Raw genomic sequence first — 19,763 nt, forward strand, 5'->3', positions numbered from 1 at the left:
TAGAGGAAGATACCAAAATGAGTTCATCCCATGTGAACTGAGTCAGAATTTATCTAGGGTTTTTGCATAACTCAATGATTTGGAAAGTGTCAGCTAAGTGAAAGGTTCCTTTCTATTCAAGCACTGTGAATAACAATATGACATTTTAAATTAATCCTGATAAAGTGTGCACTGATTACAGAGTGCATTACCTAAAAGGATAGGATTCACTGATGCTAACGTAGCTTCAGTTAATACAGCTTTTTAAAAAACCAATGTTGAAAAATTGTACCCATGCTTTGGCAAGTGTGTATATGTGTGTGTGTAAATATATGTACATATACTGCATCAAAATATAATTTACATGGATTTTACAACTATCATGGAAAATCCAAGAGGTAAATTTCCTTGTTAGTAAATACACCTTTCATACTAATATATTGGAATCAATCATATATACAATAATTTTTTCCATTTTCCATGCTCTCTATCTTTTTTCTTCTTGGAAGGATCTCTGAAAACAAATGGAACAAATTCTAGAGTATGCAAGGACCTGGAAACAGAAGGCCAATTCCCAGAGGACAGAGAAAAAAAAAAAATCAGAGAACTGGTGACCTCTAGTGGCCACCTACAGCAAACGCTGGCAATAGTCCAGCAATCAGCCTAGTACCAAAGATGATTTATCCTATTAATGTATTATTAAAGAAAATAGCAACAGTGGATCTTTTATTTCTAATTTTATGCTTAACAACTATAAGGAAATGCCTTTCTTACCAAGTATGTATGGTCATCCCTATTCAACATCAACAGGTGTAGTTTGTGTTGTATCTCCCAGTGCATATTCTCTAAATTAGATCAATGGCATCTGCCATGAACTATATAGTCAGAGGTAAATAATTTTCCAGCTAAGCAAATTATGGACTAAACTCTGTATAGGATATTCCAACAGAAGGCAGGAAAAATTTTCACGATAAAAAATATAAAAATATATATTACAAAGTACTCAATTTGAAGAACACACATGCCTAAATTCATTCCTCTGTGATTCCCTTTGCATTTCTGCAGCTTGCAGCTTATTTAGATCTGGAACCACAATTTTGATTTAAGAAAAACTAGAGTTAAGCAAAAAATAACAAAACTTCCTAAATTTTTTTCATATACAATCCCGTCAAGAATACTTGAGTTTTAAAGTGAGACTAAAGCATTTAAAATGACAATTTACAGGGTTACCATGTAGAAGTTTTAGAACCTATATAGCATTTATCAATTTAAAAGTTTCAGTCTCACTTTAAAACACTCTCCTGAAACTTCCTATAAATATTAAAGGGCTGTAAGTATTAAAACTACTTGTAGTGTGAAATTCTTTTGAATTCTTGGAAACTGCTTCCAGGGATAAACATCTAGTATTTCTAAGATATCTTATGAACACTAGAATTCAAAAGTAAACAGATTTTCCTCATGAATAATTAACCCAAGATAATGGCTGAGAGATTTCTGTGTAGGCATAAGCCTGAAAATCTCACCTGATTCACCACAATATTTAATTAAAGGGTCACACTTTTATTCTCTCATTTTCAGCAACCCATAAGAAAAGGAGAAAATTTAGTAGTTTGTATGAGACAGAAGGCACTGACTTATTGGGAATTAGGGGAGTGTGTACCTGTATATGAAATGCTCATCAGTCTTAACCCTGGAGGTTTAAGATCTTCCACTCAAATTGATAGCAACTGGTATTACAAGTGATTATGGAAAGGAATCTAAGTGAAGCGGAAAAAACATCCCACAATCTGACTTTTTCTACTTAATTATTTCTGGGAAATAAAAGTCAGAGTATAATCAACTGTTTTGCGAAGAAAGATGAAATTGCTGTTTCACAGAAGCAGACTCGGGAAACCTGAGCTAGAAATTTGGAATGGCACTTAGTAAAGCAAATCAGTGTACATATTTTGATCCTTACCGAATATAGTCAAAGTATTCTTTGTGCTGGTTACGATAAAAAACAGAAAATTTAAGCATCCGTCCTGCAATCACTTCGGCCTTCTCCAACAGCTGTGTTAGATGAACTTTTGAATAGTCTGAAAATAACCAAAAAAAGTCTTATTAAAAATACATTTATCAAAAGTGTCAACTACATGCTTATTACATTGTACACTATTAAAATTTACTCTCAGGAAGTTCATCTTAGTGAATAGGAAATTACACTTAAACAGGAAAACATTATCTTTGTGAGGCATATTTTTTTTTTCTTTCTGCAAAAGTGTTTGCTGTGGTTTATGGTTGCTTTTTAGAATACCCTTGCATTTTTTTTTCATTCATTGAAATTAAAGATCCTGAAACCAAAATGTTAAATAAGGAATGCAGATTCTGCATAGTCCAAGTAATGTCAATCAGCACCATACTAGCCTTTCTTTAATCAACTGATAAACCAAATAAAAGATTTATTGTAACCTGCAATCAATAGCAGATGGAATTTAAAGGAGTAACAGTAAAAATGTTCATTTAATTTACTCCCTCAATTTTTGGAGTTGGCAAGGTAAATTAAGTATGACCATCTTATTGATGCAGAGATTGAGGCTTGTCACAGTTTAATTTGCCAAATGACCATAAAGCTTGTAACTTAGAGACTAGATCTCTGGCTCCTGGTTGGTAGTTCTTGAATACACAAGACTCATGGAAGTCTAAAGCATCTCTCAAACTAATCTGATCTTTTCACCAACTTTTTGTTTCGAAAACTGAGGATTGTTGCCAAACTCTTGTACTACAATCTAGGCAAAAATTTTGATCTATAAAGATTTTAAGACTTTCCAAACAAGAGAAACCTAGTTGAACTACTCATGGCAGCATACTTTGTTTACTCACTGCTTTACTGGCTCGACAAGCATTTAGGTTAGAACATATGATGTACAAGGCATCTTGCAAAATTAAATGATCAAGTTAAAAGAAAACAATATTTTTCTTCCTCTCAAAGAATTCACTGTCTAAGGGAAGAGGTAAATATACAGACAACTATGACTTACAGGGTTTTATCTCTGTCATGGACTAGACTAGAAATTAGTGGCATTCTGTTTTATTTCCAGTACTCTACACAGTGCATAGCACAATCATGCCCAATAAATTATGAGTGAATTATATGTCTAGATTGAAAGGCATTTTATATAAAACAGCTGTCTCAAAATGTGCAGAGTCAAGGTTATGGATAAAGTTTATGCAAAATAAGCTCTGAATTATTTTGATAAACTGAAATAACAAGCTTTGAACTGCTTAAGTTCCCATTAGATTTAATAAAATCTAAAAATAAAAATGCAAAATAATTCATAAAAATATTGTGGCACATTTAAAACCTGGCATTTTCCTTATTTATTTATCCGATAATTTCCTTAGAAGAGTTATAGGATGCATCTGAATAAAAGAGCAATAGGGAGATCACTCTAAAGAAAAGTAAGACAACAAGGTTTTTCTTGACAGACGTAGAAATAAAAGATGTACTAAGGTAGTTATATATAGGACAGAGTGAATATGTGTATATGTGTGTATGTATATAGTTATTTCTGAACTGAAAATGCCAGAGGGCTTAAGTTAAAAAAGAAGTAATATTTCACACCTTTCCCTATTGTCAAATCGGGTTTTAGCAGGTAAATTATAGCTTTTTAAAATGAACAAACACTATGGTATTGTTTGGTGCAGTCCTAGGGAAAATAGTATGTATTAAAACAGTGTCAAAAGATACTGTTTTACTGTGTCTTACTTAGATTAAACCTCCCTGGTAGGATGCAATAAAAGTAAATGGAAATGTGTAAGTAAGAGTAAACATGAGGTAGATTCCAAGGAGGAGTTTTAATTCAGGAAACAGTTGAAAGGATATATTAATTTTAGTATGACACAAATACAGGTAGAAGTCACATCAATAAGAATTCTCTACACAGTATATAATATTGAAATCTTTAGCTAAGTGGTTACTGCTTACTGGACTATGATGTATGCCATATTTCATTTTAAAATGTATTTTTTCACATTTTAGCATCTTTGACATGAGTCTGACAATAAATGTTATAACAAAACACTGTTTCACAGTTTAATTGGCAGTGTTTTTTCACTAGATACATAAAATGGTGGCTCTTATTATAATCAATGGTATCTTAAGGAGACATACAGCAGTAACTAAGCACATACTGAGTCTAAAAAAAAATGCAAGTGTGAGGCTATGGGGGAAGAAAAGCTGATTTATCTGAAGGATGTCTCAGCTGGGGAAGGTTGCTAAGCAACCTGCAATAGGTGAGGCAAATTGTTTTAAAGACTTTTTCCACAAGCTCCTTTGTGTTGAAACAAACACTCAGCCTCTCTCTACAATTTTATAGAGAATACAATCACCTAGACAAAGAGGAAACAAAGCCCCTTCTCAGAGACAAAAGGAGATGACAGACGTGTTAAAATAGAGATATATTTTTGCCCTTCACCACCTACTTAAGTGCTCAATAAATAATTGTTTCTTGATTGAATAAATAAACAAATAGATAAATGAATAAGATGAATGGTAACATTTACAAACCAGTCTATTATTAAGGTACAGTTCAAGATCTAAGGGGATGGATTCTCCACATCAGATATCCCAGTGCTAAATGGCTGAGATATTTTCTAATGGAGCAAAGACAGACACAGACACACACAGACACACACACACACGACTTTAGCTTAGAGATTTTCAGCATTCAAGTGAAAAATCCAGTGACATTTCTGCTAGTCATTGAGATCAGCCTCCATTCTCTTAAATAGAGAAGGATGCTCCTGGCTTCTTTTAAGAGTTGTAAAATAAGAAATTAAAAAAAAAAGGAAGAAAAATAAAGCTCTCTCTCAAAATGAATCTCAAAATACGCTGAGTATATTTTTAAACTGCATCAATTTTTATTTGCAGAGCTTTCATTCTGAAAAATCAAACTGTGCATGTAGCACAGAAGTAATTTAATGCCATTACCTAGTTTTTGCTGAGAACCTCAGCTCCCTCTGTCACAATGCTAGTGGCAATGCAAAAATGACCAATGCAAGATGTATCACTTCATAATTACAAAAAATATATTTTCTATAATTAGCTTTCCAGGAACTATTAAGTAAGTTTTTTCCCCCGTTTTTGTACCCGGTTCTCTTACCTGCTGTGCAGAATTCTATAATTTCACTCCATTCAGACACAACATAATCACCATCAACCTGTTTTGAGGCAGTCTGCACTGCTACTGTATACTCAGTTCTTGGGCTCAAAAACCAGTGTCCACGGACAGTCATCGGCAAGGGAACAGCTTTTGCCACCAGTTTTGTTGGAACATCCTAAGAAAAGAAGAAAGGGAAGTTGGAAGGAAAGAAGAAAGAGAGGAAAGGAGAAGGAAGGGAGAAAGAAAATAAACAAATTCAGCAGTATAACTTGAATCAACTGTAAATAATATGGAAGAACTTATTAAAGTCCTGGCTGATGACAAGTTTTCTGTTTAAAGATATTTAGCAATTATTAGATTCAAATCTCTTATTTTCCAGATATAAAAATTAAGGCCCAATTTGATCAAGGGACAGGCTAGCTAATGACATAAATGTACTTGGATCCATTTCCAGTATAATGTTCTTCTCCGTACACTCCTTAATATGCTCCTTAAAATGCAGTATTATAATGCTAAATGATAAAGCAACACAAACAAAAACAAATAAAAATTCAACAGATTTAGTATTTTAAAATATTATATTTGTTTAACTTATACTATACAATAATTTTATACAAGTAGCCCATTATTAAAAATATGTGAGGGGACAGAACATTTTAAAAGTAAATGATTCAGTTTTATATACAAATGAGGTGACATTTGCTTTACTTGTATTCAAGTATGGAGTCTATGTGTCACAGAAAGGTTTAGACATTTTTGAACAATGATTAATAAGGTAGTTAAACCTGCTAGTTGAATATTCACTGTATTTCCTAAGGTATGATATTCTAAGTGTGGAATGAAGACAGAGGATCAAATCTTGATTTGATCCCTCATCATTTAATGCTAAATATTTCAAAACTACTTCAAGAAGGCAAAAGTCAGCAAAGAGAGTATGCAAGACCAGGAAGCACAATTACAATAAAAACATGGGGAAAATAACGACTTGCCAATCTTGTTCTGTCGCACTTATCTGGATGGATAAGCCTCATTTACCATTAGTATTATAATTACACATCTAGTACAATGTATAGTTTCCAGACAAGACAATTCTTCCAAAATATTTGCCAAGTTAAAATTTAGTATCAGTATTAAAAAAAAAAAAGGTCAGTTTTCATCATCAGTGAAAATACTGAAACACAAAGAATTCTTAAACCAGGTAACTATTATCCTTTCTGTAGCTACTTCTGAAGGGGGATGCCTGTCAGAAAAAATGTGGTAAGCAGGCAGGTAAGAGAATGAACACCAGAATTGCTGCATGTCTAAAATACCTAAAAGTTACTTTTTATTCTCAAACCATAAAATAAAATTGACTACATAAAACAATTTTCAGCCCTAAAGTATTTTAACAAATATCCTAAAGTTTATAAGCTGCATCACATTCTTCTTTTGGCAGTTATATGAAAACGTGTGCTTCAGTGGAAAGCTATGAATCGTCTATAGCACACTTCTGTCTATCTCCTTCTGATTCTATTTTTACAACTCTGTGATTTGTAGACAACTGATAACAATTCAGTTATTCTTGTCTAAATACATGCAAGTCAACTTTGTCCAGTGGAAGTACAACCCTCCCCTCCTGCTCTTGCCCCTTCCCCCACCCCAGACCGGCTTTGCCTCCACTTCTACATTTATTTCAATGTCCTGATCCATAAAGGTGCCTTTTTTTTGGATCATCCTTTGAATTGGTTGTAATACCACATCAGTTACCTCATTAGTGAGTTAAATAAAATCTTTAACACATGTTCATTTTCTGTATGAGACTCAAAGTTTCACCTTTTCTGGAAAAAACTGTATTTTAGCAATATACTTGGCATTTCATTTTCTAACAAAAATTTCTTAGAGGAATAGAGTTTCTTCCCAGTGTCATAAGTAATTAATAGAACATTATTCCTTCTGTCAAAATGTCATCATATTTAGAAAGTTTCAAGACACAAATGAATGTAAGGATGTTATTTTACCTTGTGTTTAAATTTATTGGAGTTCTTGTTCTCCTTCTTATTAAGGTCAATGAAATAGTGTGTAATACGATCCTTTGATTTTGCATCCATTTCCCATGAAATCTTGAATGAGTCACATGTAATGTTGCTTATTTTGATGTTATGTGGTACCGGAAGTTCTTCCATCTCTGCTATGCCACTGTCCTGTGATTTGTTACCTGCAGGAAAACAATCCACAAGATAGAGAAAATGCTTTCACTTTGGCTAACATTACAGAGCAGAATATGACAAATGACAAGACAAAAAGAGAAAATATAGACCTGCCACGTTTGTTTCATATATAAGGAAGGCATACTGGACCAAATGTTACTCCACTTCTCCTTCCTATGTTCCCTTCCCACCTCCGCCCCCAAACCAACATAAAATTCAATAGATGTCATTGTTATTCATGATAAAAATGGTAGGTCATAAATCAGCCACATAGCTTGTTCCTACATAGAATAAAATAGCAAATCTTGATCAACAAAAACTAAAAGCAACAATAATGAATGTCACCTGTGGCAATACCTTCCATTTCCAGATTAGACTGCGCTCTCCGCCCCTACGCTCCCATCTCAATTACTGATAGAAAACTTTTGACAATTCCCAGTCTTATTACATCTTTGACCCATATTGTCTCATCCCAAGCTGTGTTGTGGCCAGAGAAACTATATGACAATCAAAAAATAATTTCAAAATAATGAAAGTTCTTTATTGTCATTTCTTGAATAATACTTTTAAAAATCCTTCTTTCTTCTCTTATGTGCTTCTATCATATCCCAGTTTCCCCCACTCCATAAAAGTCCCAGAAAAATTACTCCTTCATCTTATTCCTCCTCCCCACCTGGCCTCACAGAATCCCCAAATTGCTTCTGGCCTGAAGTCTTTCATAAGGAAAGTGAAAGGAAGAAACCAAGTGGCATCCTGTTAATGGCCTTGGGAAAGGGAAGGCAAAAAATATGCAAACAGTGATTTTTGTTCTATTTAGAAAAGCTCAGATTTTAACCTATGATTCTGACTGTAGTCAGGATATCTTTATATCTTTAATATATCTTTAAGCAATATTAATGAAAATGTTTCTGGACTCTTAACAGCAGAAATTTCTGTAGAAATCATATGCATTATGACTGTCCATGTAATTTTACAACAACTGAGTGAACAAATTGTTTTTTAAGAAAAAAAAGCTATTTTGCATTTGATCCAATTTAATGAAAATAAAACTTCAATACAGACACTTAAATACTATATTTTGTCATTTCAACTTCTATTATTACTTTATTCAACCTTAAAGTTACAAATAACTATTTTCTACTTTGAATATAATTTTCTACAAAGAATATAATACTTTGTTTTATACAGTTTCTCTTCTAATTGTTACAACTTGAGAAAAAATTTACCTTTATTGAAATGTGGTAACTTTTGCTCACATCATACTTTGCCATTCAGAACAACATAAAGCTCAAACCTAGAAACAATTTGTTTATCAAGAACCCTCATTTTCAAGCTACTTATACTCCTTAACACCCCCCCCACTAGATTAGCCTTCATGCAGCTTTCTTGGAAAAAACTAGTAAAGAATATCAGTTTACATATAACTTCCTTCCTCTTCATGCTGTGTGCATCAATTTTTAACTGAGCTTTTGAGATAAATGACAGAAGACAATGATTCTGTCTTTAAAACTGGTGAAACAGTGATCCATCTGACATTCATATTCAATAACTAGCCAATTCTACCTCAGATCTATACGATCAAGTGTACTTTCAAAGGCAGCTTCCCTTTATCAGTAAGACTTCGTCTTTAGGGTAATTCTAGCTACATGTCTCTATGTGCCAAACAGTTTTCATAACTCTAGCTATACTGCTCGTTGGTACTGAATGGAGAACCAGTAAGTGGCACTTTTTATCCATCCAAAATAAGAAAGGTGCTTTTTCAGAACAAACATTTCAAAAGCACGTTTCTAACAATAGCAATTATTAAAATGCAAACCGAAAATATGGCCAAATTATACTGATTCATTTCATACATATGGCTCTTCTTTCACTGAACTCAAGTTGCCTTAGGAAAAAAAGATCAGATTTTAAAAAGCAGACTTATTGAAATATAATTTATGTGCCATACAACTATTCATTTAAAGTGTACAATTTCAATGGCTTTTAGTAGATTCAGAGTCATGCATCCATCCACGTTCCACACAATGAATCAGAGAACATTTTTCTTTCATACCAAAAAGAAACTCCACATACCTGAGTCATCACTCCCCAACCCCAACCTCTTCATGTCCCCTCTGACCTCAGCCCTAGGCAATTACTAATCTATTTCTTGTTTCTAGATTTGCCTATACTGGGTATTTCATTTAAATGGTATCACAGAATATGTGGTCCTTCATGACTGGCTTCTTTCACTTAACATAATATTTTCAAGGTTCATCCATGTTGTATAAATTCTTCTTTTCACTGCTGAATAATATTTCATTGTATGGATACACCAGCTTTTGTTTATTTACTTATCAGCTCAACATTTGGATTGTTTCTACTTTTTGGCTATTATAAATAATGTGGCTATGAACATTCATGTGTAAGTTTTTGTGTGAATATATGTTCTTCTCTTCTCTTGAGTATATGTCTAGAAATGGAATTGCTGCTGGTTCATATGGCAACTTTATGTTTAACTTGCTGAGGAATCGCCAAACTATTTTCCAAAGTGGCTACACCATTTCACAATCCCACCAGCAGTGTAACTGGGTTCCAATTTCTCCATATCCTCATCCACACTTATGATCTATCTTGTACTTTTGGTGTCATATCTAAGAGACCATTGCCTAAGCCAAGGTCACAAAGATTTACACCTAAATTTTCTTCTAAGAGCTTTATAGTTTTAACAGTTACATTAAAGTTTTAGATCCAGTCCTAGTTAATTTTCATAGTATATGGCGTGAAGTAGGGGTCCAGGGTCATTTTTTTTCATATGGATATGCAGTTGTCCCAGCACTGTTTAAAAGATTATCTTTTTCTTCATTTAGTTGCCTTGGCACTCTTGTCAAAAATCAATTGTCTATTCTGGAGAATGTTCCATGTGCACTTGAGAAGAATGTGTATTCTGCTGCTTTCAGATAGAATGCTCTATAGATATCAATTAAGTCCATCTAATGTGTTATTTAGGGCCTGTATTTCCTTATTGATTTTCTGTCTCGATGATCTGTCCATTGATGTAAGTAGGTTGTTAAGGTCCCCCACTATTATTGTGTTATTGTCAATTTCTCCTTTTATGTCTGTTAACAATTGCCTTATATGTTGAAGTGCTCCTATGTTGGGTGCATACATATTTACAACTGTTATATACTCTTTTTGGATTGATCCCTTGAGCATTATGTAGTTCCCTCCTTTGTCTCTTGTAACAGTCTTTATTTTAAAATCTATTTTGTTGGGAATAAGTCTTGCTGCTGCAGATTTCTTTTGGTTTCCGATTGCATGGAATATCTTTTCCCATCCTCTTAACTTTCAGCTTGCATGTGTCTCTAGCTCTGAAGTCAGTCTCTTGTAGACAGCATATATATGGGTCTTGTTTTTGTATCCATTCAGCTAGTTTATGTGTTTTGGTTGGAGTGTTTAATCCATTTACATTTAAGGTAATTATTGACCTGTATGTTCTTTTATATGCACAATGCTATGAGGTTAGTAATCAACTACAAGAAAAAAACTGCAAAAACTGCAAACACGTGGAGGCTAAACAATATGCTACTAAACAACTAATGGATCAGTGAAGAAATCAAAGAGGAAATCACAAAATACTTTAAGACAAATGAAAATGAAAACACAATGATCCAAAACCTCTGGGATGCAGCAAAAGCAATTCTAAGAGGTAAGTTTATAGGGATACAAGCCTACCTCAGGAAACAAGAAAAATCTCAAGTAAACTACCTAACCTCACACCTAAAGCAGCTAGAGAAAGAACAAACAAAACCCAAAGTTTGCAGAAGAAAAGAAAGCATAAAGATTAGAGCAGAAATAAATGAAGTAAAGAGTAAAAAACAATAGAAAAGATCAATAAAAGTAAAAGCTGGTTCTTTGAAAACATAAACAAAATTGATAAACCTTTAGTCAAACTCATCAAGAAAAAAGAGAGAACCCAAATTAATAAAATCAGAAATGAAAAAGGAGATGTTACAACCGACACCACAGAAATACAAGGGATCATAAGAGGCTACTATGAGCAACTATACACAAACAAAAAGGATAATGTAGAAGAAATGGACAATTTCTTAGAAAGGTCCAATTTTCCAAGACTGAACCAGGAAGAAATAGACAATATGAATAGAACAATTACAAGTACTGAAATTGAATTACTAATTTAAAAAACTCCCAACAAACAAAAGTCCAGGACCAGATGGCTTCACAAGGGAATTCTACCAAACATTTAGAGAAGAGTTAACACCTATCTTTCTGAAGCTATTCCAAAAATTGCAGGGGAAGAAACACTTCCAAACTCATTCTATGAGGCTGTCATTACCCTGATACCAAAATCAGACAAGGATATAACAAAAAAAGAAAATTACAGGCCAATATCACTTATGAATATAAATGAAAAAATCCTCAACAAAATACTAGCAAATTGACTCCAACAGTGCATTAAAAGGATCATACACCATGATCAAGTGGGATTTATCCTAAGGATGCAAGGATTTTTCAATATCCTCAAATCAACCAATGTGATATACCACATTAACAAATTGAAGAATAAAAACCATGATTATCTCAATAGATTCAGAAAAAGCTTTTGATGAAATTCCATGTCCATTTATGATAGAAACTCTCCAGAAATTGGGCATAGATAGAACATACCTCAACATAATAAAGGCCATATATAACAAACCCACAGCTAACATCATACTATATAGTGAAAAGCTGAAAGCATTTCCTCTAAGATCAGGAACAAGACAAGGAGGCCCACTCTCATCACTTTTATTCAATAAAGTTTTGGAAGTTTTAGCCATAGCAATCAGAGAAGAAAAAGAAACAAAAGAAATCCAAATTGGAAATGAAGAAGTAAAACTTCTTTGCAGATGACATGATACTATACACAGAAAACCCTAAAGAAGGAACCAGAAAACTATTAGAACTCATCAATGAATTTGGTAAAGTTGCAGGATATAAAATTACTATACAGAAATCAGTTGTATTTCTGTACACTAACAATGAAATAGCAGAAAAAGAAATTAAGGGAACAATCCCATTTACCATTGCACCAAAAAGAATAAAATACTAGGAATAAATCTACCCAAGGAGGCAAAAGACCTGTACTCCGAAAACTATATGTCATTTTCAACTTCTTTCATCAGTGTCTTAAACAAATGGAAAGATATCATGTTCTTGGGTTGAAGAATCAATATTGCTAAAATGGCCATACTACCCAAGGCAATATACAGATTGAATGCAATCCCTATCAAATTACCAATGACATTTTTCACAGAGTTGGAACAAAAAATGTTACAATTTGTATGGAAACAAAAAAGACCCCAAATAGCCAAAACAATCTTGAAAAAGAAGAATGGAGCTGGGGAAATTATGCTCCCTGACTTCAGACCATACTACAAAGCTACAGTTATCAAAACAGTATGGTACTGGCACAAAAACAGACACAGCGATAAGTGGCACAGGATAGTAAGTACAGAAATAAACCCATGCATGTATGGTCAAATAATCTATGACAAAGGAGGCAAGAATATACAATGGATAAAAGACAGTCTCTTTAGTAAGTGTTGCTAGGAAAACTGGAAGTTAGATTGAAATTAGAACATTCTCTAACACCATATACAAAAATAAACTCCAAATGGATTAAAGACTTAAATGAAAGACCAGATACTATAAAACTCCTAGAGGAAAACATAGGCAGAACACTCTTGGACAAAAATCACAGCAATATATTTTTTGAACCAGCTCCTGAAGTAATGAAAATAAAAGCAAAAAAAAAAAAAGGGGGGGGATCTAATTAAACTTGAAAGCTTTTGTACAGCTAAGGATACCATCAATAAAATGAAAAGACAACCTACAGAATGGGAGAAGATAGTTGCCAATGATGCAACCAACAAGAGACTAATTTCCAAAATATACAAACAGTTCATACACCTTAATATCAAAAAACAAGCAATCCAATCAAAAAATGGGCAGAAGACCTAAATAGACATCTCTCCAAAGAAGACAGATGGCCAACAAGCACGTTAAAAGATGCTCAACATCACTAATTGTTTGAGAAATGCAAGTCAAAACTACAATGAGATATCACTTCACACCAGTCAGAATGGCCATCATTAAAAAGGCTACAAATGATAAATGCGGGAGAGGATATGGAAAAAAAAGGAACCCTCCTACACTATGGGTGGGAATGTAAATTGGTGCAGCCACTACAGAAGACAATATGGAGGTTCCTTAAACAACTAAAAATAGACTTACCATATGATCCAGCAATCCCAATCCTGGGCATATACCCAGAGAAAAATATAATTCAAAAAGACACATGCACTCCAGTGTTCACAGCAGCACGATTTACAATAGCCAAGACATGGAAACAACCCAAATACCCATCAACAGATGACTGGATAAAGAAGCTGTGGTATATATGTACAATGGAATACTACTCAGCCATAAAAAAGAATAAAATAATGCCACCTGCAGCAACATTGATAGATCTGGAAATCATCATTCTAAGTGAAGCCAGAAAGAGGAAGAAAAATGCCATATGATATTGCTTATATGTTGAATCTAAAAAAAAAAAAGACACAAACGAACTTATCTACAAAACAGAAACAGATTCACAGACATAGAAAACAAACTTATGGATACCAGGGGGTAAAGAGGGTGGGAAGGGATAAATTGGGAATTTCAAAATTCCACCTCTTGTGGAGTGATGGAAATGTTAACTATCTTGATTGTACAACTGTGTTGACTGTGATACATATATGTTAATAAAATTTATAAACTGCAATATGGTTGCCACCACAAAGTTAGCTAATAGCACCATCTTGTCCCACAATTATCACTTCCTTTCTGTGGTGAGAATACTTAAGATCCAGTTTCTTAGCAACTCTGAAGTATATAATACAGTATTGTTAATTAACTATAATCACAATGCTGTGGGAGAGGCAGAATTTTAACAGGTGAAGACAGTAGTGAAAGAGCTGAGGACATGGCATTCTAAATGGAAACAATAGAAAAAGCATTAAGAAACTGTATTTTCATTATAATCCTTATTCTTTTATTTTAGGGCCATATTTCAGAATAGAAATCATGCAACATAATCTTTTCATCTCATTATATATGTATGTTTCATTATATATGTATGTATGTATATATGTGAATACATACATATTATATGTGTATGTATGTATTCACAGTGCATTCATCTGTGTCAATATATAATACACACATATATAATGATACAATATTTTTTCTTTTTAATAGCTTTGTTCAGAGATTTATTTACCTATCAAAATCCTTAAATTCCTTACAACCTGAGATGTCTTTATATTTACCTTTTTGAAAGATGTATCAGAGGAAAAAAATTACTTGGTTATCAAGATTTCCTCATGAATTACTTCATGAAGTGTCTTCCCCAAAATGATTAATCCAAAAATAGTTTTATCTTGAATTAAGATTAAAAATGTAAACTACCTAATAACAGATGTACTCTGACAAAAATTGCAACATAACATGTTTCTATTTATTGAGAACCTGTTTGTAGCAAAATTTTTGTATCATTGTCCCTTGGCCCCACAAATTTTGTAAAAATGAGTGATTTTTCTTCCTCATATTATCTTCCCTAGAAGATAATCTAAAATCATAGTTACAGTAGTTAAAAGGGCATAAATAACTCAGTTTAAATGACATAAATGAAAGAGTATTAGGTAATAAAGGTAGTTAGTTTTAAAAATGGGCCTTAGGCTGTCCTTCTAAAAAAAAATTGCAAGTGTTAGGTTCACTTCCCTTAAAAGCAGCAATCAGGAAAAATTTTCTCTTTTCATATCTTTTTTTCTTCCTAAAGTTTTAATGATAAAAAAAATCAGCTACCATATAGTACAAACAGGAGGGCTGATTTTACAATGAAAATTGTATATATATGTTAAATATACATATTATTAATTTTCATTATAAAATAAGAGATACAGTCTGCTGTGGTAAAAATACTTTTCATAAAACATTAAAATGCTGCAATACTTTTAAAGTCATTAAAGAAAAACTAATTAAGACAGTAATAAAACTCAAAATAGTAACTACAACAAAATCTGAAACTGTTCTCCACTTTATTCACAATAAACTCCCAAAACAAAATACTCTCAGTAGTAACACTGAATATTGTCGGAACTTTTAGGAAAAAACAAATAAAACAATAAAAATCTCTTGTAATCTCTATACTGTTAACATACTGCAGTATATTGTTTTATAATGTGTTTTTCACTTACTATACTGTGAACAATTTCCTATGACATATCATTTTAATACTGGTGTATTGTATTCTGTTAATCAGTCATCCTAATACCAAATATACAGATTTATCCAGTGTTTTCATGTAATAATACTTCAATCAACACTATTCTATGTAAATTTTATGCATATCTATGATTTTTTATCTTTGGATAAATCCCAAGAACTGCAAACATTGAATCACCTTTGTTTTCATCAATTTGTATTCCCAACTACAGTTTTAGAATGTGTATTTTTTTGTACTTTTATTAATTCCATTTATTACTACTTAAAATGTCTATGTATAAAATAGATAAAGAACAAGGTCCTACTATATTGCACAGGGAACTATATCTAATATCTTGTAATAGCCTATAATGAAAAAGAACATGAAAAGGAATATATGTATATATGTAAAATTGAATCACTATACTGTACACCAGAAATTAACACATTTCAAATTGACTATACTGAAGTAAAATAAAATATCCATGGGTTTTGATGGGCAAAAATTGAAATCTTATTTTATCTTAAAAAAGCAAAAAATGAACCTTAACCTAAACCACACACCTTATATAAAAATCAGCTCAAAATTGATCTGAAAACTTAAATGTGAAACACAAAACCATTAAACTTTCAGGGGAAAAAAAACCAGAAGAAAGTCTTTGGGACCTAGACTAAGCAAAAAGTTCTTAGACTTAAAGCAAATGCATGATCCATAAAAGGAAAAACACTCAGACCCTCCCCACCTTTATTTATTTTTGCCTACTTGAAGTGCCCTTCTACCAATGTTTCAGCCAATTTCTCCTTTTTGCTCTCTGTATGTTGATGCCACAGTGTGTGTGTGTGTGTGTGTGTGTGTTTATAACTTCATTGGCCATTATAGCCTTTTCAATTAAAAATAACCATTTTTACCTTAATATATGTAATGTATTAATTATGCAAAATAATTTGTGTCCTGATTTATTTCTGTTTGCATGTGTATGGAATATCTTTGTTCATCTCTGCATTTTATTTTTTACTTTAAATCTTTCTGAGTAAATTTGGTTTAAGTGTATCTTTTGTTTAGGTGGATCTGTTTCTGACCTCCAGGTATATGTTATCTTCTGTTTTCACTTCTGCCTTTTCTTTTATATGCTGAACAAAAAAACTAAGTGTTTTCTCCATATCTCTGATTTTTTCCTTCAGTGTGGCTTCCATTCTTTATCATAAAAGTTTCAGAATTGGTATGGCATTATAAATTTTCTTACATTCTCTCCTGTTCACAATTAGGTCTCTTTATATATTAATTACCTCTTTATGTACTAGTTTATTATCTTATCTAATCTTTCATTGTTTGTTTCGTTAAATCCAATCTTGAATTTTATTGAGAATACAGATCAGAATCTATAACATTTCATGGTTTTACTATAGAAAATCTTTCTCTGCAGTGTTATTCTACCTCTTATTGCTACATTTTTCTCCACCTGTTTCTTTGTAGAATCTTTTCATAGATAGGTCTCATTTTAGTTTTTCTGTGTGTTTATCCTTGAACAAGAAGACATTTCTAGGTCTGGCAAAGGATCTATCTCCTCGCTTGCTATGAGAGAATGCTATCAAACTTCTCCTCTTAGGTCTTAATCTGAAGGGGCAATTATGTATTTATTTTTCTGGTTAAGAGATCCTGAAGTCTGTATGAAGAGGAAAAAGAACCAGAGATGGATCATTTGAGGACAGAAACATCATCTCAGTTTATACTCTTGGTTTTGGTTAACCTACTGATAGAGGACAGCTTGCCACCTCTAGCATTCTGTCTGGTCTGACGTCTCCCTCCAGTTACAGTGTAGAGCCAAGTTTGGATTCTTTCATTAATTGCTGATTATCACATCAGAAAAGTGTATTACTATTTTAGGGATATGCCTCAAACCTACCAGGTGGTACTAGTGGATAATACCACTTTCTGTGGCCCACAGCATACCTGCTTTGAAGGACCACTGAACCACAGCAACTAGGAAAATTCAAGTGGAGTTGTGCTCCCATTGATCCCTCTATCCACCAAATCAGAGGGTTCTAGATCATGTCCCTTCCAAGAGCTTCTCCACTATATTTCCTGCAATAATAACACACGGTTTTTTGAGGAAAAGGAGTCAAAATTATACAGTCCTTTCTACAGTGGGAATTTCACGTGTAAATTATGTAACAGATTCCTCAGTGAGTGGAATGCTGATGGAACTTTTCCATAATTTACCAGTAAGTAAATTAATGGTATATTCACACTAGATTTGTATAATTTCACATGGCACTGTTTCTCTGACTCTTTCACTTAATTCATTAATTTCTAAAATCTGGAATTAAATTGAATGAGTTTCTAATAAAAAATGTACGTTACTCTGTACCTTTACTGATTTTGACCCCTCAGCCCCCATCCAGGGGATATTTGACAATGTCTAGAAATATTTTTTTATCAACACAACATAGGGAGGGTGCTACTGGCATCTAGTGAATTTACTCTGTGAAGTTTCATTGGTCCATGACATAAAATATCTAATCAATTCAATCAGTTAAGTTAAAAACCTCAAATAAGTCAGTTGCTTAATGTTAATGTATATGTCCTTTGAAAAATAACCTAAACAGTTAATAACTTATTTTTTTATCACTGAACTCAGTTATTTTTATTTTTATTATTATTTTACTATACATTATTTAGTGGTATCCTATCCACTTGAATACATGTTTTTCAGATTTAAGATAGTTATAATTATGGACATCCAACTTCCAGAATTAAAAGAAACTAGGAACTGAGGATAAATATCCCTTAAGTATTAAAATAGAAAATAAGATATAGGACTGAGGCATGATAGAAACTAAAGATTATGCTACACTATACAAGAGAGGTAAGAACAGGCTTGCATATTGAGGCAGCATTTGAAAGAGGACACAGGAAGAGCCAAGAATAAATTGCAGGACTAATCCAGGAAGGGAAATGTGAAACAGACACAGCTAAGAAAATTGATGGAACCCATGAACAGATCTCAGAGGTAGGCCAAAGGCATTTCAAATATTTTGAGTCCCATTTTTAATAAGGTAACCTGCATTTGTTTGTTTATCTCTAAATATCACAAATTATACATCTCGATTATGCTAATACTCAAATTAATTTCCTACACTGACAGCTATTGCACACACACACAAGTACACAACTACTGATTACAGATTGGCTAAGACTGTATATACCAGGCAGGCAGACAAGAGTTTGAATTCTAGCTATGCCACAAGGAATTGTCTGATCTTGTCTAAACCTTGCAAAACTCTCTAAGCCTCCATTTCTTCACAGGGTCAATGAGTTTTAAATCAGGTAACACAGACAGAAAAAACATTTAATATAGTATCTAGCATGTAGTAGACAATAAATGTTAGCTAATTTAACATTACATTAACAGAAAAAGTAATATAAATTCACTCTGTCCTTTGGTCTAATTAATGCATAATTCACTCTTCTAATTCACTACAGAACGTCAGTGACTCTGTGTCTTGAATGATTATTTTCTTTGGAAATCCTTCAAATATGCTGACATTCATTAGTGTCCAGATATCATACGCAAGTATTTTTAGTAAATCCATAAGCTAAAAGAGGCTATAAATTCCTAATTTTGATGTGACATTTGAGTATAAATAATATCTAATTATCTCATGCTTCTCACTCGAATATACTCAACATTTGTTAAAAAACAAAAAAAAACAAAAAGAAATCACACCTTATTTCTTGTCTTTAGAGTGTTATTTTATCTTTCAGCCTGCCGCCCTGCTTGGAGTATTCCTTCTTTCCACAGGCCTTTAGTTTTTATTTTTGTACAACATATCATTTTTTATTACCTCTTTTCTATGCACCTAATTCTTAAGCCTCTCTTTCTGAATTATTTCTCTTAGATTTATGATCATAGCACATCCTAATTATCTGTACATTTTTCATAGTTATTTCACATCCAAATCATTAATATTTTTGAAAGCATATTTCCCAATAATACCCATAGTTTCCAAATGGCATTTCACCCCTATTTTGGATCTTAGCATCTCTATTCTGTGATTATCCTTCCTGGGGTTGTTTTAAATCCATGTAACAGTACTTCTTTATTAAGAGAATTCCAATTTATTTTTCAAGAAACTTTTATGAGGTACTATTTTATTCTTCACCAAA

The 19,763-nt window shown here is 32.8% G+C and overlaps 2 protein-coding genes across 16 annotated transcripts in view; one reads left to right on the forward strand and one right to left on the reverse strand.

Annotated features, from left to right (window-relative positions):
- FAM13C (family with sequence similarity 13 member C) overlaps window positions 1–19,763 on the forward strand; it is a 344,617-nt gene that overhangs the window by 313,433 nt on the left and 11,421 nt on the right. For 10 of the 12 annotated variants that reach the window (XR_012077447.1, XM_072971482.1, XM_072971483.1 and 7 more), the window contains one exon: window positions 489–701. The exons of the other annotated variants lie outside the window; for them this stretch is intronic. The gene's annotated coding sequence lies outside the window, so the exon portion shown is untranslated. Of the gene's footprint in view, window positions 1–488; window positions 702–19,763 lie in introns of those variants that run through there. 12 annotated transcript variants of the gene reach the window in all.
- PHYHIPL (phytanoyl-CoA 2-hydroxylase interacting protein like) overlaps window positions 1–19,763 on the reverse strand; it is a 49,271-nt gene that overhangs the window by 1,517 nt on the left and 27,991 nt on the right. For all 4 annotated transcript variants that reach the window (XM_006209090.4, XM_072971489.1, XM_031682490.2 and 1 more), the window contains 3 exons: window positions 7,118–7,314; window positions 5,121–5,295; window positions 1,937–2,054 (listed from right to left, as the gene is read on the reverse strand). In XM_006209090.4, coding sequence (XP_006209152.1) covers window positions 1,937–2,054; window positions 5,121–5,295; window positions 7,118–7,314 — 490 coding nt within the window. The remainder of the gene's footprint in view (window positions 1–1,936; window positions 2,055–5,120; window positions 5,296–7,117; window positions 7,315–19,763) is intronic.

This window comes from Vicugna pacos, chromosome 11, assembly GCF_048564905.1.
Source record: "Vicugna pacos chromosome 11, VicPac4, whole genome shotgun sequence".
Lineage (NCBI taxonomy): Eukaryota > Metazoa > Chordata > Mammalia > Artiodactyla > Camelidae > Vicugna > Vicugna pacos.